The sequence below is a fragment of the Gopherus flavomarginatus genome, chromosome 3, assembly GCF_025201925.1.
Source record: "Gopherus flavomarginatus isolate rGopFla2 chromosome 3, rGopFla2.mat.asm, whole genome shotgun sequence".
Taxonomy (NCBI): domain Eukaryota; kingdom Metazoa; phylum Chordata; order Testudines; family Testudinidae; genus Gopherus; species Gopherus flavomarginatus.
In genome coordinates, this window is record NC_066619.1 from 158,496,423 (window position 1) to 158,520,649 (window position 24,227).

Consider the following 24,227-nt stretch of genomic DNA (forward strand, 5'->3'; position numbering starts at 1 on the left):
CCAGCAAAAGGAGCAAGGGTGAAGCAGGGACCAAAACATGTCTGCTAGTCATGAGTTGGTCACTGCTCTGCTCCTGGGCAACGCAGCTCCATGCTGCCCCTTGCTGGAAGCAGATTACCAGCTGCCAATCCAGCCTGATGAAAGCAGTTGCTGGAGTTGCCTCAGTGAGAACGGAGAGGTCAGCGAGCAACTCTCTCTATTCAGATGTGGTCCGTTCTATTGCAACATTTGGGAATGCCTGATTTACCTCAGTCCCCTCACACACACACCCCAAAACCCAAGTGGAAGATCACTTACACTATCCACAGCCCAGCGGAAGTGAACAGCGTGAACACAAGTGGTAAAAACATCCACACGCTGCATTTCTTCCCATCCATGCCTGCTAGAAACAAAGACAATAAAGTGTAATGCAAAACATAGACAACAGAGGTAAGAGCTACTGGAGACATCACATCCTTTCCCCCTTGAATACGTAAAACAAGTCTGACTAGGGTATGTGAACCTGAGAACCTGGTAATGCAGAATGATCACTATTGCTCCTGGCTCATGCAGAGTGATCTTGGTACTCCCAGAGAAACCCCCCTGCAATTCAGGGAGAGCACTCATGCAGTAAGGTACTATTCAATGCATGGAAGGGTCACAGAATCCAGCCCTGATGACCGTCAGCCCAGGAATGAAAAGCAGTCTCTAATCCTTGTTAAAACATTAGTTACATTTCCCCAGGCCCCAATGGGGTAGGTATTATTTTCATTTTGCAAAAAGGAGAAACTGAGGCACAGAAAAATCAGATTGGGGGAAGATTTTCAAATAGGAATTTAGTAGCAGGCATTTTTTTAAAGCCTTTCCCTGAGTGATCAACCCAAGAACACACAGCTAGGAATAGAGCCTGTAGCGGGGCAGACTGCCCCACTCCCTGGGAGGATGGGCTGTGGCAGGCCAGGAAGCCTGCGCAGCCCGAGAGCCAATCAGAAAAGGGCTTATGGGGAGTCAATCAGGGCCCAGATTGGAGGGAACCAATTAGGGCCAGGCTCACCCATATATAAAGGCTGCCCAGAACAGGAGCAGGCAGTCTGTCCCAGGCCTTTCACAGGGGAAGGTCATTCTCCAAGGCAGAAGACTAGCATCGTGGACAGCGCAGTGCTGGGCAGGCTCAGGGAGGCTAGAAGGCTCTAGCCCATAGCTGCCAGGCTGCAGGCCCTGAAGGGAAGGGCCTAGCGGGTGCAAGGGACCGTAGGGGAAGCGTCCCAGGGGAACAGACAGAGGAGGGGAAAGAGAGAGGACAGCAAGGCTGACGTCAGAGGCTCCCTGGGTACCCCCCCCACCTCCTTGCAGTACATCCAGCCATTGGCCGTGGGGAGCGGCCATTATAGACTATGCCTGATCCCTGACAAGAGGAATTAGACATTGGGGTATATGGTTGCACATGGTGGCTGGAGTGGAGGACTGCTGATCACCGATCCCTGGAAGGGGGTCCAGATAGACTAAGGGACACTGCCGGAGGGCGGTAGCCTTGAAGAGGACGCTGCCGAGCAGGGAGCAACGCGGGTCCAGCAACAGCAGCAGAGGGCAGAACAACGGACGGGACACCACCAGGAGGGGGCGCTCCACTGGAATCGAGCTAATTCCCAGAGTCACCAGCAGGAGGCGCCGGGGGTGGTGAGTCCCAACCTGTTTACACGTGGTGGAGAATGCGGGCACGAGCGGTCCGTCCCTGATACAAGGGGCATGAGCGAGCCCTAGGCAGATTGTGCCAGATTGAGAGACAGAGATGGTGGCGAAACAAGACTTGTACTGGAGGGCCTGGGTGGCTCGGCTTGCCGAGCAGCAGAGTGAGGTGCTCTGGCTGCTGCGGGGGTGGGCACCCAGACCATATAAGAGACCAGGCGCCCAGGGCAGGAGGCCAGGGCCTGGCTCTAAGAAATGTTACGCCTGTGGGCGAAAGGGCCACTTCAGGAGGGAGTGTCCCTACTGGGAGAGGGCAGAGAGGCCCCACCCAGACAAGGCTCCCCCTGTGAAGGTAACAGGGGGGCCCCCAGCTTGTTGGGTCTGTGAGGAGCAGGGACACCTAAGGAGAGAGTGCCCCTACAGGGATCCCAAGGCCTGGGCCAGCCCAGAAGGAAGGGCTAGGGCCTACACAAGCAGGACTAGGGCCATGGCGGGGGGAAGGCACCGAGGGTGCTTCCATTGCCACACCAAGGGCCACATACAGAGGCATTGCCCCCTGAGGCAGAGAGGGGGAGTGTCAGAAGCTAAGGCTCGGTCTGGGACTAGCCGCCAGGAAGGGGTAGTGCAGGCTGAAGCCCCCAGAGAGAAGGGGGCTGGGGTAGAGAGGCCCCACCTTAACAAGGGAACCCACACAAGGGCCAAGAGGGCTGAGGTGGGAACCTAAATAGACATGGGAACCCCTGTAGGACCAGAGAGGTCTACGGTGGGGACCCAAACAACTGAGGAAGAAGTGGGCAGGCTGCTCCAAACACTAGAGAGCCTGCAGCAAGAGAGAGATTCCCTGTGGGCACAGTTGCGAGGAGCACGGGGGCGCTAAGGAATTTCGGGTCCCCCCCCCGGTAGATTCGTAAGGGGGAGGGTGTGTAGTGGGGTGGACTGCCCCACTCCCTGGGAGGATGGGCTGTGGCAGGCCAGGGAGCCTGCGCAGCCCAGGAGCCAATCAGAAAAGGGCTTATGGGGAGCCAATCAGGGCCCAGATTGGAGGGAACCAATTAGGGCCAGGCTCACCCATATATAAAGGCTGCCCAGAGCAGGCAGTCTGTCCTAGGCCTTTGACAGGGGAAGGTCAGTCTCCAAGGGAGGAGACTAGCACCACGGGCAGTGCAGTGCAGTGCAGGGCAGGTTCAGGGAGGCTAGGAGGCTCTAGCCCATAGCCACCAGGCTGCAGGCCCTGAAGGGAAGGGCCTAGTGGGTGCAAGGGGCCGTAGGGGAAGCGTCCCAGGGGAACAGACAGAGGAGGGGAAAGAAAGAGGACAGCGAGGCTGACGCCAAAGGCTCCCTGGGCCAGGGCCCAGAGTAGAGGGTGGGCCTGGGTCCCCCCCTTCCTCCTTGCAGTACATCTAGCCATTGGCCATAGGGAGTGGCCATTATAGACTACGCCCGATCCCTGACAAGAGGGATTAGACATTGGGGTATATGGTTGCACATGGTGGCTGGAGTGGAGGACTGCTGATCACCGATCCCCGGAAGGGGGTCCAGATGGACTAAGGGACACTGCTGGAGGGCAGTAGCCTCGAAGAGGACGCCGCCGAGCAGGGAGCAATGCGGGTCCAGCGACAGCAGCGGAGAGCAGAGGGCAGAACAACGGATGGGACACCAACAGGAGGGGGCGCTCCACTGGAATCGAGCTAATTCCCAGAGTCACCAGCAGGAGGCACCAAGGGTGGTGTGTCCCTACCCGTTTACAGAGCCCAACAGTCCTAGCTCCCAGTTCTCTGCACTAACCAGCAGGACACACTCTCCCTTAAAAATGGCAAACTAGCTTCCCATCAAAACATGCTTGTTACTAAAACCTACATGTGCTTTCTTAGTGATGCCCACAGCTCAAATAAAGGTTGCCAAGCCAGAAAACTTCCCCCAAATAATTCCTGGTGAGTGAATGCTCTTTCTCCCCACTTCCCTAGTTCTCATCCTCAGCTCACACATGTGCGCAGCAACAAACTAATCTGAGCACTGGGCTGAATTCAAAAGTTCTGCATTCAAATGCTGCCATCCTGAATGTCAATGAGACTAGGAATTGTTACAAAACTGAATCCTTGACATTTAGGTTTAAAGAAGCTATATGTGGGTGCACAGATTCTTGATAAATTAAAACAGGCAGAACAGCTCAATTCCACAGGGAAACACTCTCCAGAGGAAAACATGCAAGATGAAGACTTGAAATAACAGGACAGGAATGGGGGCTTGCTATTTCTACAATGTATGTCATTTAGAAATGCTAATATATGTCACAAAGCTCTTGAAATATGTACATCCTCATTCTGTGTATGTGTGCACGTAGTTGTCTATTACATGCACATTTCCTTCAAGCTTGAACAAAGACTAAGAGATACAAATTGGAAAAAACAAGGCTAAAACATCAGCTTTCCTTTCAGTACGATACCAGCACCTCTTTCAATCCCTCCTGTCTTCCCACTATTCACTCATTACCAGTTGTTGAGTTGATATTTCTTTGGGAGACTGAGGATCACCCAGTATCTCAGTGATGATCTGAGGCAGGTTTTAGGATCACTGATTTATTGGCTGAGTTTGCCATCAGCTTGATGGCATTTCTTTGTCTGTCTGTCATGTGATAACTTTTGAATGTCAAATCCTATCAATTCCAAAATCTCAGAGAATGTCATAGGCATCAATGGTCAGAACCATCTTGATTTTGGGGGAAAGCAGAAAACCAGAAGGGGGAAAATTGGGGACACATGGAGCCCCTGCCATCTGATTAGCCGAGGCACAGCTTCAAGAGATGTTTGATCGATTGACAACTAGTTGATGGCACCTATTAATGCCTTCCAGCATAACAATACCCCATCTCATCTCTACTTATCCTCCCAATAGAGTTTACTATGTTGACATCCTGAATGACTTATCTCCCAGGCTAACAGTGGGGAGGGGAAGGGGAGTGTACACACAGCCCTGGGCATGGCAGAGAGAATGGGGGACCCTCGAATAGGGGTCAAAGATGCTGGTGCAGGGAAGGTAAGAATGGGGGCACACAGAGCCCCTGCCATATGGGGGAGACTAGAGGACCTGGGAATTGGGGGCATACAGAACCCTTGGCAGGGAGGCTCTGAACAGAAGAGGATGGGAAGGTGGCATACAGGCTGCTTGCGAGAGGGATGGGAGGAAGGCAAAGAGTCCCTGGTGCATGCCATATCTCAGCCTACCTAAGCTATGAAGTATGCAACCCCCTCAGTTAGGGCTAGATTGTAATATTAAGGTCTGTTTTGACTAAGGGGAAATGTGTAGCCACACCGCTCCACAACTAGCCTCAGGAGACATTACATGATTCCTTCCTGGGTTCCCTTTGCTCCAGGGAGGAAATAACCCCATAAACCTACCAAGTTACTTCCTCCTCAGCTGTGTCATGCGGGAGGCTGCTCTCCCTGTTGCACTGTGACCTGCAATGCAGGTAGCCTACAAAGGCAGTAAGGGGACTGCTTGCATCCCAAGACCCCCGTCACAGTCCTGCCCATAGCTGATGACAGGCAGTAACGAAGTAAAGACAGCACTGATGCTGCTGCTGTGATCTAGCCTGGCTCCATTCTCCGCAGCTGGCTCCTGTTCTGTTGTGTGTGAGGCAGAGGCTGGGGGAGTCCATGGGAAAGGAGGCATTGCACTGTAAGATGCATGGCAGCTTTGCGCTCTCTGCTGAACCTCAACCCCCAATGCTCTCCTCTGCCCTATGGGTATCCAGGTCTTGGCTCCTATCTTTCACTCCCCAACCCAGCAGAAGCTGGGATCAACCAACCTCTGAGGAATAGGGTGAATGTTTCACATAACTCTGCCCTACTTCTCTCCAGCCCCAGATGGTTAAGGAGCAGTGTGGACAGAATATGACAGTCCTCCATGGGCAAAAGGATAGGGATTGCATCATCACTCCTCAAGGCTGGAGGTGGATAGCAGGCAGTATCAGGCCTGACTAGGACACAGAGGACCCATAAAGGTAGAAAACAAAATGAGAACACCCATAAATTCATTGGGCCTATCTGTACGATGAAACTAACTATGTTTATGCATAGTAGGGGGATCAACATGTTATAACAGGGTTTGGTGCTGTCTGCATGGATGACACCAAACTGCCCTGTAACAACAAAGTTAAAAAACAAACAAACCAGGCTTTAGCCCAGGGCTAGATGGTCTTTCACACATTGTGACCACACAGTGTTATAGCCATCCACACAGGCAGCACTGAACCATGTTACAACATGGTTAGTCCCCAAGGACATTACACATCAGTATTTAAAGGCAATCAATCAGTTTCATAGCATACCCAAGCCCCTTGCACACCAAGCAGAGAGAGGTGTTATTTTGGACTACACTGGAACTGGAAGTAATGTGACGCAATTAAGAAAAGGAAACTTCTGTGTGACATATCACAAAAATCTTGCTGCTAGAGAGATCTACTAGGGAGTTGAGGAGAGTCCCTAAGGAAGCAGTGGAAACCCCAGTCTCAGGAAACACAAAACTATCTGAACAAAGCATTAGTAAGCGTATAGTAGGGAAATGTACGGGAGGATGGACTAGACATAGGTCTTTTCCATCTGTAATTTTTATTGCTCCATTTCTACAAACACCGCATGAAGAATTCTATAGTGCAGTTCTAGCTCGCAGCCTCTGCTGCAGCAAGCTGCAGATCTGTCTGGGACACAGTTCTCTCATTTTTTCCCCCTGCAGCCCACAAGAAAAAGGCGACATCCAGGAGCATTAGTGGAAGCTGTCACTCCAATATCTAGACACACTCACTCGTACTGACAAGAGTCAGTCCCACTGTGCTGCTGGCTCACCCACAACAAAGCTCCGTCCATGCCAGTGTTTGATGCATCAGTGTGTACCAAAGGCTAGCTCAATGCTACGAGACCATAGTAACAGATTTCCTCACTCCCTTCCTCGCGTTAAGAGAGCAGGTGGCCATGTGCCATGTCCTACCCACACACCCATCATTGCCAAGTCTCCTGTAACTACTGCTTACATTTCTTTACTCTGTTGGTTCCAAACATTCCTTGTAACTAAGCCATGAGAATATAACTCTTGTATGACAGGGGACGCCAGCGTTTTCTCATGTGTTTTCCTCTCTGAAACAATACTGCAAAGGATCGAGGTCTCTCTGATACAATAAATTAATAATAAAAATACTGTTGATTATTATTGCCTTTTTTTAGCCCCTGGCATTTCTACAGTTCTTTTCACACATAGGAACTTTACAAGCTATTTTGATTTCAGACATTCTACAGATGAGGAAACTAAGGAAAGAGAAGTTTGTGTGATTTCCCCAAAGTCAGGCAGCATCTCAGGAGCTGAAGTTCTTCAGCCCCTGTTCTACCCACTACACACCACAGGGAAGCAAAGAAAGATGATGTTCCCCGCGGAAGTTCTGCATCACTGCAGTTGGAAGGAACGTTTGAAAAGGTGAACGTGGTATCCTCTTAAATGGCCTCCTGCTGCGGATCTTTTCCTTTTTGGGGACAAATAAAGGCCTGATCCAGTATCCACTGAAGTCAGCAGAAAGACCTCCCTTGTCTTCACTGGAAGAGGCGCTCAGTAAACAGTGCTCAATTTAACATTCCCTAGGCCATATAGAGTTCAGCCTCGACTGACTGTTACCAGAAAATGACATTTGAAATTGTAACTAAAGAGATCAGATCGAAAGGGAGAATCCCACAGGGAAGCCAGATTTTGAGAAATAAAATAATTATTCAGTTTGTGAAAAGATCAAGAGAGTAAATAATGTGAGGATTCCTCTAACAACATCCATTAGACGTGTACTGACGAAAACCAGCACTACTTATAAATACAGAACAGTCACCTAAAGCCAGGTTTTCAAAGAGCTCAGTACATCAAGGGCTGGATTTATTTTAAAAACACAAAACCACACAGCCTGGCCACAGGCATCTCACTGGGAACAACTGGGTGCTGAGCTTTTGAAAATCTGGCCCTTGGGTCCAATATTAGTGGCAGCACAACACCCAGTTACTGTTTGCAGAGGGACCAGAGGCTGCTAGAGAAGGGTATGATTTGCTGCCGGCTGCTGAATTTCTAGTGCTCACCTTTAATACTAAACACCTGGTTTTGGGGGAATGAATGGCTCAGGGGACTGGTAATGGGTAAATATATATCTGAATTGGTAAAACAGGTGACAGAGGTTCTAGGAGTGGCCTGAATTTCAGAGGAGCTGAGCACCTGCAGTTCCCACTTATATCAATAGAAATGGAGGTCAGTCATCGTCTCTGAAAATCAGGCCAAACGATAACAGGAGGCTCAGGAGCTGACAAAAGGGGTAGCGCAGATACAATATGAACATGTAGCCACATGAGAAATTAACATATGTACTTTGAGGGCTACACAGTTTGGGCTTTTTTTCAGTTGTTGGGTTGAGTGTGCAGCGCTGGGTGTGGGCTTGGGGCCCGTGTTATCCTGGAGGTCAGACTACATGATCTGGTAGTTCTGCTTGGCCTTAAGCTGTCTGACTCCTTGACTCCAATTCTGTATGCACTTAAAATATTAGGTTATTCCTGCCTTGTCTTACAGCTTGATCCTACAAACACTTAGTACTAAATGTACCATTTATTGCCAGAAGTAGCCCCCTTATATTCAGTAGAATTGTTCACACTACTAAGTAGTGCACCTAGTATCACATTTTTGCAGGATCAGACCCTTAGACTACATACTCTTCAAGGCACATCTTGGAGCCTGTATAATTAATAAATAACAACAAATAGCAGAGCCTTTATCGCCAGGTTGCTACATCAGAAGTGCCCAAAGGTTGTTGCCCTCAGATGGCTGGTCTGTGAAATCTCAATGGTCTGAGTCTAGTTCCAGCAAACAGGTATCCACACCACAACACACTCCTGAGGGGATTCTACACCAAAAAATTAAAATTTCTGTGCACAATATTTTTAAAAATTCTGCAAATTTTATTTGTCAAATAAATGTGGAGGCTCCAGCATGGCACTGGGGAGCACAGGCCACTGGCCGCACAGAGGTGGGAGATCACTCTGCAGCTTCTCCCCTCCGCCACCCCAGGACATGGATTCAGCGGTGACGCTGCACCCAACCCTGACACAGCACAAGGACCAGGCCTGCCCCAGAAACACCCCAGGACCCTGCCCCTCCATGCCAGGTGCACCAGGTGTGGACAGGCAGGCTCAGGCAGGCAGGATCCAAGTGTGGAGGACCTTAGTGGGGGGGGGCAGATCCAGAGGTGAGCTGAGAGGGTTCTGTGTTGGGCAATCTGGGTGCAGGCAACTCAGTAGAGGATCTGGGTGTGTGTGCATGGGGATCTTGATGCACAAGGGCTTGTTGTGCAGGTTCTGGGTGCAACAGTAATGGGATTCTGCAGGGGGGGTCCAGATGAAGGTGGTTGGGGCTCAATGGGGGTTCCAGATGCTGGGGGGAGTGGGGCTCAACGGGGTAGGGATCCAGGTGCAGCTGGTTGGGGCTCTGTAGGGTGGGGATCCAGGTGCAGGTGGCTCATTGGGGTGGTCCAGGTGCCAGGGGAGTGGGGCTTGTCTGGGGAGCTCTGGGTGGGGGTGGGGGTGGTGAGGCTCAGCATGAGGGTCTGCATGCACAAGGGTTGGGTGGATGCGGGAGCAGATCTCTGTACAGTGATTCCCTCCCCCTGCAGCTGAAAAGCGATGGTGCAGGAAGCACGTGGAGGTGGGGAAGGGAGGGGAGTTTTCAGAGCTTCCAACAGCCAGGAGAGAAATCTGTGTGTGTGTCTGACACAGCCCCGGATGCCGTGCAGGGGAAGAGGAAGACCTGTCCTCCCATGCCCATCCGGGACTAGCAGCTGAGCTCGGCACAGGGTAGGCACTACCAGATGGGTCTTCCCCCGTCCCACCCCATGCTCCACATTGATTTACCTCTTTGCTGGCTGCCTTGGGCACCCAGAACTGCTGGGGAGGATCACATGACTGCTCTGCTGGCTTCCCTTTGCTTCCCCATCAGAAAGTAATTTTTCTGCAGGGAAGCAAAGAAATCTTGGGGGGGGAAGGGGCGGGTGTGGAATAAATTCAGCACATGCGCAGTGGTGTAGAATTCCCCCAGGAGTGACCGTAACTGGCATCCCATCAGAAAAGTTAAAGGTTGACTATGGATGGAGACAGCCCCCTATCCTCACCATAAAGACACTCCCTCTGACTCAGGATTGAGGCACAACTGCAGGGCAGTGTGTGGAAGCCTGTACTGCTTCTGTCTGCATTGCTCCCATTCTGTGGCTAGATCAGGGGTAGGCAATCTATGGCACTAGTGCTAAAGGCGGCACGTGAGCTGATTTTCAGTGGCACTCACACTGCCCGGGTCCTGGCCACCAGTCCAGGGGACTCTGCATTTTAATTTAATTTTAAATGAAGCTTCTTAAACATTTTAAAACCCTTATTTACTTTACATAGAACAATGGTTTCGTTATATATTATAGACTTAGAGAAAGAGACCTTCTAGAAACGTTAAAATGTATTACTGGCACGCGAAACCTTAAATTAGAGTGAATAAATGAAGACTCGGCACACCACTTCTGAAAGGTTGCCAACCCCTGGGATAGACAGAAGACTGTGCTCTCTGGAGCTGTCCACCAGCACCTCTGACTGACGGACTGTGTCACACACACAGGGTTAGTTTGCATCTGAAAGATGAAACAGTGGATGTGGGAAGGAAAAAAAGTTTCCTTCACTCACATCATCATGACACCCAGAAAGATACTTTGACTGATATTCAGGAAGGAGAGGGGGAAAGTGTTTAAAACGTATTACATTCAGACTGCTTATTTCCATCTCTTCTTTTGATGAGATGCCCACATGCTGCCATCTTCTAGTGGGTTTCTGTCAGCACCTCCAACGTAGTCAGTCAATCACTGCCTCAGTCATTATAAAACATTTGTATAATTTACATGGCAATTTACATTTGTGTACTTCCTCTCCTCTGGAGATATTTTTCCCTATTCTCCCTGGGCCACTCCAGACTAACGAAGACAGACAAAGGGTGAAAGGGGAGACAGGCACAGATAAGAGATGTGAATTACCCAAGGTCACACAGCAGAGCAGTGAGAAAAGGAGGAACAGAACTCAGGTCTTGTAACTCCTAATCTAGTGCCCTCTCCACAGGACCATACAGGAAATTAGGCTTCTCTTTTTAATCTTTCCCAGTTTAATAACTCTCCTCCTCTTTCTCCTCCATCTCCATCAGCTGGAACCTCTGGTCAAGAAGGGGCTCGGGCAAATAGGATGAAGTTAAGTAAATGCCAAAGCAGCTGTTAGATTATTAGGTACAGCTGGGCTCAAATAAAAATCCCAGGTGTGACCATCCCAAACTTCAGGGGCATTCAAAGTCAGGATTCAGATCAGAATTTCATAGCTCGGTGCATTTCTAATTCACCTATCACTGTATTAGCTAGGTGCCAGATGCAAAATTCAGAGCTCATTTCCTTCCAAAGAAAGGACTGCATCTTCCAGCTCTTCCTAGCTTAGTGCCGCTTTCCTAAGGTCATCATCCTTGGTGCTTGCCTTCGAGGACAGCCTCCATTACCGAGCGAACAAGCACAGAGTGAGAAGAGAGTCTTTCATCACACCCTGAAGGTGACAAGGCATAAGCTCACCCTGGGACCTGCAGCTGTGGGGAATGGCACTGCTTGAAGCCTGCCATTAATAACATCCTGTCCCTGGACCTCAGGGGTGAAATCAGAGGGAATTCTGTCAAGAGCTGACAAGGTATCGCATCCTCTCTGGCTTTTACTATCTACTGAGGGGCAAAGCTGCATGTTGCCTGTGCTGTCATAGGGAAGTTCTGAACTCACTGAAAGCATGTCTAAGGTTCCCACCTAAAGCCCTTTGAGATAAACAAAGACTTTCACGGGGTTCAATGGGCTTTGGGTCAGGCGCTGTGTGCCATTGGGACAGCTTCTCAACTAAGGTGGCAGGTTTGCCATTCTCTGCACTGACTTCCTCCTCAGCGTCAGACATTTTTTGTCAGGCAAAGAGGATGAAAGGTCATTGTCCTTATCTTACTTTACAGTGTGTGTTAGTCATAAATGTAACCAACCCTTTAAAAAAAAATCCAGCTACAATATTTGGCTCTTTTCAGTTCAGGATTTTTCTTTTCAACAGTTTTGATAGAAATTTTTCAATTTGCCCTGGAAAGGTGGTGTGGGGAGAGAAAACGTGGTATTTTGAAAGCAGCTGAGTGTTACATACTGGATCCAGTATGTAACACTCAACTGCTTTCAAAACACCACTTTTCTCTCCCCACACCACCTTTGCAGGGCAAATTGAAAAATTTCTATCAAAACTGTTTTTCAATGCAAAATTGAGTTTTCACAGAACAAAAATTTCCCTAAATAAGTGTCTGCTTTCCAGGGAATTTTTTTATTTGTTGTCAAAAACATGCCCAAAACATCGTAGCCAAAACCCAAGATATTTTGATTTGGAAACGCTGCCGCAGTGCCTCAGAGGAGTTGTAGTTGGGGGGGAGGGATAGCTCAGTGGTTTGAGCATTGGCCTACTAAACCCAGGGTTGTGAGTTCAATCCTTGAGGGGGCCATTTAGAGAACTGGGATAAAAATCTGTCTGGGGATTAGTCCTGCTTTGAGCAGGGGGTTGGACTAGATGACCTTCTGAAGTCCCTTTCAACCCTAATCTTCTATGCTTCCCCATTCTCCTCTAGGGGCCAGGCTTTATCTCCCTTCACACAACACGGCGAAGGGCTCCCATGATACACTCCTCCTCTCTCCCTCTCCAAGAGGGGAGATTATGGTGTATGATGGAAGATGTAGTTCCACATAAGAATGGCCACAGTGGCTCAGACCAATGGTCCATCTTACCCAGTATCCTGTCTTCCAACAGCAGTCAGGGTCAAAGGAGGCTTCAGAAGGAATGAACAGAACAGGGCAATTTTTCAGTGATCCAGTCCCACATTCTGGCAATCAGAGGCATCGGGTTGCATCCCTCACCATCCTGGCTACTAGTCATTGATGGATCTACCCGCCATGAACTTATAAAATTCATTTTGGATCCAGAATCCCGACCTATAGAGAATGGGAACACAAAGCACTCAAACTACAGCTCTCTTGAAGGACTATGGCAACGTTTCCAGAGAAAAATATTTTGGTAATCAGCCAAAAATAATTGAAATTTTCCATGGAAAGACTTAGAAAAAACATTTTTTTGGTTTGTTTTTGGTGAAATTTGTCACCGGGGAAAAGGCCTTTCTGACCAACTCTACTTCCTTTGCTCTGTATCGCTACCTTGACTAGTGATACTGGACCAGAAGCCTGGACTTTGACTTGTGAGAAAGATTACACTAGTGTGCACACATTTTTTACCCATATCCTAAACCAAGTATTTATGTTACATTTAATACACAGTTGGGTGTGTATGCTCACTGCTTTGTTACTTTGCTTTCCTATCAGCTACCATATGGCACATGGACGCTGTTGGATTTGATGCAGAGGAGCAACGACCATGTCACAACACAGTACAAGATGCAAGCATAATCATTTCCTGATTTTTTTCTTCTCCTAAACAGGACTATAACATCATATGGATGCAGACACCCTTTGTGCAGATGCTATAATGACGTTCTCCTGTGTTCACCAGCTCATCCATTTCTAGCTTCTGCCCTTCTTTGTCCATTAGTTGGAAGCACATCCTGTCGGCTCCATTCTCCACTGCTTCTGCCTCTGCACAAAGGTGAGCATCAAACCGCACAACTACTCGACTGTCCCCATTCTACACTTTGGAGGTAATTTGCTCCATCTCCAAAGCAGATGTGATTGAAGTTATACTAGCTGGCTCTGTGTGCAGACCACATAGTCAGGAGTGGGGAAATGTCATTTTGCAGGCTAGTGCAAATTCAGGGGCACTGTGGCATGAGCAGCACTGCTTTTTTAGAGGAACCATTTTCTTCTGCAGATTTATTCAGCATTTTCCTCAGGAATGGCTTGTGCTTCCTTCCATGTGCAGCTAACTGACATCTTCTTCACCCCTGTGCTACTCTCCAAATTCCTAGAACAGCAGTGATGAGACCAGTTCAAGAATTACCATAATCCAACTGCTGCAGACTAGGGAATGAATCCGGGGGAATGGGAATATGGTTGCAAGGCCCACCCCTCTTGGCTCCTCCATTACCCAAAGAAGCTCCCATCTGTACCGTAACCATCTACTGCATAACTACTAGCAAATCAGGATGGCATAATTTACTTACCCCAGGATTACGTGCAAGAGTGTATCTGCAGAGCTCACTGGACATATGCAACCCAAAAATGAAGCCCTACATTTCCTCACACTCAGTATATCAATATGCCATATATATATTCTGAATGGCACGTTTACATGAGGGAGTGCAAATACCATGAGAATTAACCATTTACACACTTCTGAGAGTAAAGATGAGAGAAAAGGAGTCAAAAGACCAATGTTCCTAGCTCCGCTCAGGCTTTCAGGGTGACCGTACACCAGTCACTTAACTCCTCTTTGTCATTAAATAATCATTACTTATAAGCATTTCTGTGGTGTTCATCACAATAGTATTAGCCTTATTAATGGGGATTAGATGTATTTATCAGCCTCACAGAGGTACTGTAACCCTAAATTTATTAATGTCTGTATAGTGCTTTCCAATCTTCAGATGGACGGTGTGACAACTATATGCAGCCTCAGCAGCCTTGCATGAGAGCACGCTTGAGAGATCAATGGTGAAGCGTCAAGAACAGCTGTGAGAATGGAACACTCTCTCTCTCTGCTTTCATTAACAGAGGTCTGCTGTAACCCTTCTCATTCAGCTACTTCCAGAGAGCTTAGAGCATTTGTTCCCTTAAAACATATTAGAGATGATGGTTTCCACTACCGATTGGCCCACAGCGAGCCTCCAGATCTGGAATCCCCCAGGATCTCGGTCATACTTTCCTCACTGACTCAGTAATACTGTTTCCTCTTCTAAACTCACCCACCATTTGTGTTACAAAAACCAATGGGCCTGTCCTTCCCTCACTCATGCTAAATCAGGAGTTCCTCTCCATAAATCACTAGAATTACTCAGGTTTAACACATGAGGAGAATCAGGCCCCACCTTCGGAGACTTGCACAGATACACCGATCAGAATTAACCCATGTGATGTAGAGAAAATAACTAGTATGGTAGTGATCTGGATTTTTTCGGTAGAGTCTTCCATTCTCCCAACATACAGAAGAAGCCACAGAAAAAGTCCCTAAAAGCCTTGTAAGATAAAACCAGTACTCACTGCACTTCATCTTTGTGTCTTCTTTCACACTTTTTTTATAGTATACACCTCTACCCTGATATAAAGTGACCTGATATAACACAGGTTTGCATACAACACGGTAAAGCAACACTCCAGCGGATCAGCACATCAGCTCTCAGCCACGGCACTCCGCTTCTCGCCACCAGTGAGTGCAGGGAGGATGGGGAAAGGACACCCCTGTACCCACCTGCGGTGGGAAGCGCAGCGCCGCAGCTGGGAGATGGCGACACGGCTGGGGCAAGGAAAGCAGAGCAGGCTGGGGCTGCCATGATCCACTTCCCGCCACCAGTGAGTACAGGGAGTATCCTTTCTCCAACCTCCCTGCATTCACCGGCGGGAAGTGCAGCACCGCAGCTGGGAGATGGCGGAGTGGAATGGGCTGGGGCCAGTGAATGTGGGACCTTTCCCCACCCCTCCCATCCCCAGCGACACAGCTGGGACCAGGGCAAGGAAAGTGAAGTGGGCTGGGGCCACGTCGCTCCGCTTCCCGACACAAGTGAGTACGAGGAGCATCCTTTCCCCAACCTCCCTGCACTCACCAGCAGCAGGAAGTGGAGCGCTGCAGCTGGGAGGTGGCAGAGTGGAGCAGGCTGAGGCCGCATTGCTCCGCTTCCCGCCACAGGTGAGTACGGGGGGCGTCCTTTCCCCAACCTCCCTGCACTCATCAAGCGCCGTGGCTGGGAGTTGGCGGAGTGGAGCAGGCTGAGGCTGGGTTGCTCCGCTTCCCGCTGCTGAGTGCCTGTCAGGGGGGCGGAGGGGTGTGGATAGGGGGCGTGGCAGTCAGAGGACAGGGAGCAGGAGGGTTTGGTAAGGAGTGGGTACTGGGGGTGATTAGGGATGGGGGTCTCTGGAAGGGGTAGTCAGGGCACAAGGAGCAGGGGGGCCAAAGTAAGTTCGATATAATGTGGTCTCAGCTATAGCACCGCAAGATTTTTGGCTCCGGAGGACTGCGTTATATCGGGATAGAGGTGTATAGTAGAAGTTGCTAAACAGCCAGTGTCAAATTCACAGCTTTTAACCCCCTATAAAATGACACTTAGTCCCATGGCTCTAAATGTGTCTCCATTAAGGTAGATTTAAGCAAGTCCTCTCAGTTCCCATAAACATAGAGAGGACTTGAAAAGGACTCAGCACCTCACAGAACTAGCCCATTAAAAAGGCCATGTAGCCACAGTAAGACCCAGTAGACAGCTCCCTTCCAGGAGGAGACATTCCCCTCCCTCCAAGAATGATCCATCATCAGCTCAGGAAATCTGAGACAGCAGCACCACTCCCTCTCCACCATTGTTGTGACAATGGCAGGAGTCTCCCATGCTTCTGGTCCTTTCACAGCACCTCTCCTGCTACAGGCCAGGCCAAGGAGCAGGTCTGTCTCTATTTCTCCAATCGTAGCTGCACTGAGGAGGTGTTACAGCCTTAGCACTAGTGTAATGTTGTCCCCAGAATAGGGAGCAGTGGTGCCCAGGAGCCGACCCTCATTTACAAGCATTCCTGCTTCCCAAGCAACTCCATGCCTGAAGACAGCACAGCTGACAAGCTAGATCAGCCTGTCAGTGGAATGGGTCTGCAAGGACACTCCAACCATTTACAGGATGATCTGCTCCTTAATAGAGAGGGAGTCTCATCACAGACAACCCCCCTCACATCCGCACTTGTATCAGCCCTGTGGCAGCCACAGCCATGGGAAGGTGATAGTAGGGGCCTCAGTGCCTTCTATCTGTGTTTAATACTATAAATAAGAGGGAGGGGATAATTATATTGCAATCTTTTGCTTTTCATTTCATTATGTTCTTCTCTCTCCATCTTCCACTTATTCTCCCCCTTCTACTTTCCCCCTGCACATTCTTCCCTGCTACTAGGTTGTCCTCTTCTAATTAGGATTTGTAGTATTCAAGGTGCTAAGCATTGTACATATGGAGTAAGAGACAGTCTCACTGCCATGCAGCCCCCCCAAAAAAATTTTTTTTTCCAGTCTAAACAGAAGCAATATTATCACCCCCATTTTATAGAACTGAGGCACAGAGATTAAGTGATTTGCCCAAGTCTCACTCAGGAAGGCTGTGGCAGAGCAAGGAATTGAACCCACACTGAGTCCCAATCCAAGCCTTAGCCATAAACCCATCCTCCCTTCTCACCTGCTAGCCATGTTTTCCCTCATCTTCTTCTCCCCGTGTTTCCCTGGACTTACTACCTAACTTCATCGGTTTCTTTTCCTCTTTTTCTCTTCTGCTTGGAGTTGGCAGCTTTAGTTCCATTAGTAGCTCTGGTCCCTAGCGGAGGCTCCTGATTCAAATCTGATTACAGGATCTGGGCCTTAAAGAATCACTGTTCACTTACATTTGGGCCAAACTTTAAATGCTACAAAAGTCAAGCTGCTTATGAAACCTAACGCCAAAAGGGATTATGTCATAATATATGTTTCTTCCAAGGAGGGAAAACAAGTCAACTGAAAACAGTTGTGTTTATACAAGTACACATTCCCATGCAATGTCAGAAACAAAAACATTGCAGCACTAAAGGACCTTAAAGTGAAACTGACTTCATTGATTTTCACTGTCCCAACTGAGCAACACTAAAAATAAACACAGAATACAAACAACAAGCTTTCAAAAATTTTTCACTTCTAATAATCTAGAGGTTAACAAGAACATAACTAATATTTATTCACAAAATATAAGGCCTTATTATCTAATCTATTACACCAGTATAAAAATAAGTTGCTACCGTCCCTTTAAATAAATTGTTATAGGCATTCTCATAAATATGCATTTTTACGCTTCTTATATACATTTTCTCCGAAAACAAGTAGTTATTAAAAATTTCCTGTATACCTATATTGTTGTAACAACATGATGACACAAATGCTAGTCAGATAATGCTTTTAAATGTCTTGCAATAGAACCTTTTGTTAATCAAAATCAAAACCAAACAGAAGGAACCATAAGCATGGAAAAGCTTAACATTGATAACTTGAGGATTTTAAATGCATGATGAGATGTAAACTCTGGGCTATGAGTAAGAGCTAAAGGTTATGTCATACCTTTGAATAAGGTCATCCATATCAGCAACCTCTACTGAGGAAAATTTATCAATTAGTCTGGCTCTTTTCTGCAGTTTCAAGGCCAGATCCCACCCTGCCCTGAAAAAGGAGTGGGTTCAAGGGATAAGGGGATTGCTTGATGTGGTTCACCTCATGGAATTCTCTGAAAGCCATCCCCTCAAAGGTATGGGAGTAGAGGAAGACAAATGATTGTTTGCAAGGGGAGAAGGTGAGTGTCATGCATTCAAACCCCACATCCGTGTGGGAAAAGGACATTCCACTTCAAATCTGGAAGGAAGTGATAAAATCATCAATGTATCTAGACACTTATTCACACCGAGATCTTGGGGGGAAAGGGCGAGGTAGTCCAGTGGATACATTACCTCCAAGCACAGCTACTTCCGAGCTCCCATCCCTTTCAAATAAAGCCTAGCAGAGAGGCTGCCACAGGGGAGCGAGTGTGGGGGCCTGGAGATTGCACTTTCACCTTTTTATAGAGAAGGACAATTCATTATATGGAGATAAACATCTAGATCCTTTGGGAAAACTCTGAGTCCACTTTTTACACCGAATGCCATATATCTTGTTTGTCAGGTAGCTCCAACAGCACAATAGAACAGGATTAATCAAATCAGCATCTGTCTTAATGTAGAGGCTGAGAGTGCCAAGAAATGCAATGTCAACTCACCTTGATGTGTACAAATATTGCAGCATATATGGGGCTGTATGTAGGCTCACCTCTTGCTCTCAGCCTCCTTGATAGAGGACCATATATCAGTTGCAACACCTAAGCACATCACAGCAAATTAATGCAGGATGAAATATGGTAAGATAATGGCATAAGCAGGTAGTTTCCTAGACCCTGATCCTGGAATCTGTTCCCCACAGGTAGGTTTCAGCACCCACACAAAACCTCAGTAAGATTTTGCACAAGTCTCACATGGAAGAACTTCAGGATTGGGGCTTTAATGACTCATCTCTCTCTCTCTCTTCTCCACTAATGTAACTAAAATTGCACACCTGAAGCCTCCAAACTGTATGTTCTGCTACTAACACATGCAGACTTGTGTGCCAAATCACCCTGCCACCTCCCCCTCTTGCATCTTGTCCTTGTTTTCATTGTAAGCTTTTAGACTGTGTGTGTTTGCACAGCACAACGAAACTAAGAGTCTTCAGATGTTACTGTGATAAAAATCAGCATCCCCATGGTTTCCCCTCCCAGTTTCATGAAGATCCCTGGGCTTAACCAGCCCGTGAGCAAGGAAGACTCTTTGATGAGTCGATAGGCACTCTAGTGTTGGCAATATTTCCCATTTAACCTTTTAAAGAGATGGGGATGCAAGGGACGAGGGTGGGCTGTTACAAACTGATCCCCCAAGACCTATCACTGTAACAATGTGGGAACAGAACAAGCTACATTCTCCATGCATTTGCCAAGGTCCTGGTCAGTAACAATTTGACACAACCCCCATTTTTAAATGTAAAACCCAGGGGCTAGAGGAGGGGAGGAGAAAGCCCCTGGTTGAAATCCTAGCAGCCTGTCGCGCTGCAGTGTCTGCTGTGGCAGCTGGTCTGCCAGAAGCAGGGGGGAAAGGAGATGTTCCTGTTCCCACCCTAGACACTCACCTCGTCCGCAGGCCGCCCTCCTCCGCCCCAGCCACAGGCAGCCCCACACCCGCGGCGCGAAGGGGGACGAGGCTCGGGGAGGGGAGATGGCTGGGGCCGGGCCGGGCGCTGCGGCAGCGGGGCGCGCTGGGGCTGCACAGGAAGCAGGACAGAGGCGGGGGGGACACACCGAGATCCCAGCAGGGGCTGGCGGAGGGGAAGCGGCGCGAGACAATAGCAGCAGGAAGGGGAGGGCGGCGGGAGGCTGCTGCTTCTAAGCCCCGGAGAGGCCGCCCGCGCGCCACCAGCCCGGCGCCCCTCCCCGGGCACAGCCCGCGGCGCTGCAGCCCGGCCGGGGAGCAGCCAGTCACCTACCTGCTGCCAGCTCCGGGCGGGCGGGCGCCAGCACCTGCAGCCGGCGGCTGTGGCAGCGGCGGGCGAGGCTGGGCAGCAGGGGGCGGGTTTCTGTCAGAAGGGGCGGGGTTGCCTCTGCCTCCGCGGCCCCCAGGCAAAGGGAGCGGACTCCTCCCCCAGCGGAGCCGGAGCCCGCCTGCCGCCCCGGGGTTTGAAGGCCGGGGGGGGGCCGTTTGCAAGCGGCAGCAGGTTTTGCCTGCGCGGTTCTATTAGTGACACGGGTGTTAAGTAGACTCATCGACTTCCCTTATTTGCATAAGGCGCGTTTGCCCGGGGCAGAGCGAGCAGGTCAACACCCAGGTCATCCCGCCCTACCTCCAGGAAGGGCACCCACACAGCTCCCTCTCCAAGGGCTGGCCTCTCTGTCCTGCCCTCGGCCCGCTCCGGAGCCCTCAGACTGAGAGCTGCAGAACAGCCACAGCGCGGCATGGGCTGGCCCCTTCCTTCCAAAAACAGGCCCTGAAACGTTGGACTTGGTCAAATGAGACATTTTTTAGAATGTTAGTACCTTACGTTCAGCCAGCCAAAGAGGAGGTTGAGAGAAGGGCCTTGTTTTCTTCAGCTACTTAAAAAGAAACAGAAAAAGAAAAGCAGTCGGTACTTTTGTAGGCACAGGGAATTGCCCACACTATCTTGAGATAAAATTTCCCTCAATGCTGTTGTGTAATTTATGGTTCTGTTTTCTGGGTGTGCAGTGCTTTTAAAAGTCTACAAGTCCCTGGTGTTTAACTGCCCTTTTACAGTCAGGCCAGCTGTTCCAGAGGAGGAAGAATGTTCTCCCTCACGCAGGAAACTGTGTTATTGCTCTGTGTGTTCTTTTAACCTAAAGATAATCGTTTAGACTGGAAACGCACTAGGTCTATAGAAAGATATAACATGCACTATAAAGTTACAGCTACAAGCAGTTGCCCCCTTCCCCCTGAGAGTAGGCTGGATTTCACTTGTGTAGAGCATTTTGGAACGGAAAGGTCCTACGCTACAAATTTAGGTGTAATTGTAGCACCAGTAGGCATACCTGTGCTAGCTTTAATCTGGCTAGCACAGGTAACAGTGGCAGTGAAGACATGGCAACACAGGCATCAGTGCGAGCTAGCCTCGGCATCTACTCAGCGCCAGGGTCCATGACACCACACCTTCACTGCTACCATTGCCCACACTCACTAGATTAAAGTTAGCATGTGTAGCCATACCTGCACAACAATTACACCTTGATTTGTGATGTAGACATACCCCTGGAAGAGGAAAGCCCTTTGGGCAGCATTGATTATTCTTTGTGTGGGTTCCACCACATTTGTTCACCAGATATTGTGATCCTGTGGCAGGCCAGCATAGCAACTACCTAAACTTGGGGGAAACCTGCACAGTTTAATCCCAGCCTAAAATATATTCACCCGGGTTCAAACAGAAACACAGACAGCTTGCAGCCAATAGGATATTTCCATCAGCTCCTATGCAGCCCCACTTTGAGCTTCTAGCAGAAGCAACCAGTCTTCTCACTAATGGACTTGAAGCTTTACGTACCTAGCTGCCAGTTGTGTCAGCAGGAGGTTCCTGAGGTGCAGGGCTGTCCTTAGGCATACACAGCATACACATCCGCATAGGGCACCACTGGAACAGGAAGTAAGAGCAGGTTGGCTCCCGCACACCCAGCGTGTGCTGCAGTCTCCTGTGCCAGGGGCCATATTCACAGAGCTGAACGTGCCAGCACAGCGCATTCTGCATGAGGGAGAGTGTAAGGAACTGTGGCTTTCCGCTGCCATGAGGCAGGCTGGGCAGCTCAGTACTCTCTGCTGCCTCATCCCTCCCCCTCTGGGCTGTGAGCCCGGATTGCTACAGCATCTGCTGCATATGAAGCTCAGTGTGTGTCAGCAATGGGGGGGAGGGTTTCCTGGGGGTCCATGGGCAGGGGTGATGGCTGTGTCCCCTTGACACACTAAGGTCAGTGGTGTTGGCTGGGGACCACCTTCAGTGGAGCCCCTGCTTTACCCTCCCCCATCCCTCTATATCCCCCCTCAGGTAACTTGGGGGTATACAAGACAAATCAGACTCCTGAAAGGGGTACAGTAGTCTGGAAAGGTTGAGAGCCATCGCTGTAAACAGATCAATGGCATTATCCAGTTTAATAAGCTGGGTTTTCAAGGAGCAGAGTAGATATTGGTGAAGAAGGAAAAAAGTCTGAAAAAGGATGCTGATGTTGAAGTTTTGGAGACTTTGTGGGATTTCATGGATGGTTCATGCATAACTCTAGAGTAGAAGGAAAAAACCCCAACCCTACTTCTAGGAAGGCTTTCTTCACCAGTGGATAGTCATTGTAATGGCTAGCCAAACCTGGCATTACAATAAGAATATCATCTGCAAAAATTATTGTAAGGCAAGCAGGTTAATCAGTTCATATGCAGTCAAGATTGCAAGTGATCAAAAGTTATCAGCTGATTACTCATTTGTCTATGTAAAATAAACTGATGATGGAAGTTCAACATCATAATTGACATTGTTTATCAGAAAGGATGAGTGACCAAACCTGGAGAGGGCCCTTCTGTAACAAGGGCACATTGGGTTGGAAAAAGAAATGAGCTTGTCTCTGCCCATGCTGCACTAATTTTAGTTGAATAGACTTCTGTAACATTTCTGTCCTACCTTAATCTAGAGGAGATGATTCTGTGCTGGCTTCATTATGGTGACTTTGTGCTTTACCTAGGAATAAAACCAGGGTCCTATTTTCCATCTGCTTGGAAACCCAATTTATTGAACTGGATAATGCCATTGATCTATTTACAATATAAGGTTGATAAAGAGTTGTAACTGACATTAAGACTGACACCCACTACACATTTAAAACTAAAAAATGACTTTGTAAAAATGTGTCTCAGTCAGGATGGAGTGCCCTGTGTGGGTGTCTACACTAGCTCAAGGTCACAGACTCACAGCTATCCTATATTAGTTATTTTAAATAATATTTCTGATAATCTGATAATTTAAACAGTTATTTCTTTACAAAACAAAACAAAACCATCCTTATAAGTTATGTCAAATCGAAAACAACTTTCTGGGTCACAAAAAAGAAAATGAAAAGATGAAATAGAATTAGCTATACAAGCACCGAAGGGTTCTGTACTTAAGTTTGTACGTCATGAAAACAAAGTTGCTCAAGCTCATCAAGTAACTGCCAAAGAAAAATGTTATGCAGATGAAGTTCAAGAAACTCAACAAAACATGGATCATTTGAAACAGCTGCAGACACAAAACAAGAAATTACAACAGTTGAAACTGATTAGCATGGGATATAGATGACATTGGTGCATGGCCACTATCTTTAAACAACAAATTACGCAACATTGTACTTGAGAAAGGCCCTGTGAGAAAAGAAGTTCTCAAATATCCTAAAGACATTAGAGGTAGGAAATTCACAGAAAACAATTACTACAAAAGACTTTCTAACGGTGAAATTGTCAACAGACAATGGCTTGTGTACGCTAAATGCGAGGATGCTGTATTTTGTTTCCCATGCAAGATTTTCAACAGTTGCAATTTTAACATAGCAACCATGGGTATTAATGACTGGCAAAATCTTAGGCATTACTGCAACGTGAAGAGGCACACCACCACATTGAAAGTATGCACAAATGGCGTGAGCTGATCGTAAGGTTAAAAAAATCAGACAACTCTCGATTCCCAAAAATCAAAGATTGCTGGAGTCAGAGAAGCACCATTGATGTCATGTTCTTGAACGTCTATTATCTATTGTTGAATATCTATTGACAAACAATCTTACTTTTAGAGGAAGCATTGACAAATTATACCAGCCCAAAAACGGCAAATTTTTTTGGGCCTTGTACAACTGCTGGGAAAATTTGACACAGTGATGAATGAACATCTCCAAAGAATAACTGAAAATGAAATACTTGACCACTATTTGGGACCAAGAATTCAAAATAAACTGATCATGCTAATGAGTGGTAAAGTGAGAGACAAAATTGTTTCATTGGTTTCTTTGGCAAAATATTTTGCTGTAATTCTAGACTGCACTCTGGACATAAGTCATTAAGAACAGATGTTGTTAGTAGTGAGATTTGTCGACATTAGTGATTCAGCACAGATTCCAGCTAAGGAATCATTTATAACATTTTTTAAAGTAGAGGACACTACAGATTTTGCACTTCTTCAAGCTCTCCATGATGAACTAAAATGAATGGTATTGTC

The 24,227-nt window shown here is 48.0% G+C and overlaps 1 protein-coding gene across 5 annotated transcripts in view; it reads right to left on the minus strand.

Moving 5' to 3' along the window:
• The window catches only part of TMEM150C (transmembrane protein 150C), a 40,482-nt gene extending 20,405 nt beyond the window's left edge, over window positions 1–20,077 (minus strand). The window contains exons 1-3 of one of the 5 annotated variants that reach the window (XM_050945227.1): window positions 19,989–20,076; window positions 18,697–18,795; window positions 298–379 (exon numbers count right to left, since the gene is read on the minus strand). In XM_050945227.1, coding sequence (XP_050801184.1) covers window positions 298–377 — 80 coding nt within the window. In that variant the 5' untranslated portion in view covers window positions 378–379; window positions 18,697–18,795; window positions 19,989–20,076. Of the gene's footprint in view, window positions 1–297; window positions 383–18,696; window positions 18,796–19,634; window positions 19,653–19,988 lie in introns of those variants that run through there. The other 4 variants (XM_050945226.1, XM_050945228.1, XM_050945230.1 and 1 more) reach the window with 4 other exon arrangements.
• Between the last annotated feature and the right edge of the window lie 4,150 nt (window positions 20,078–24,227).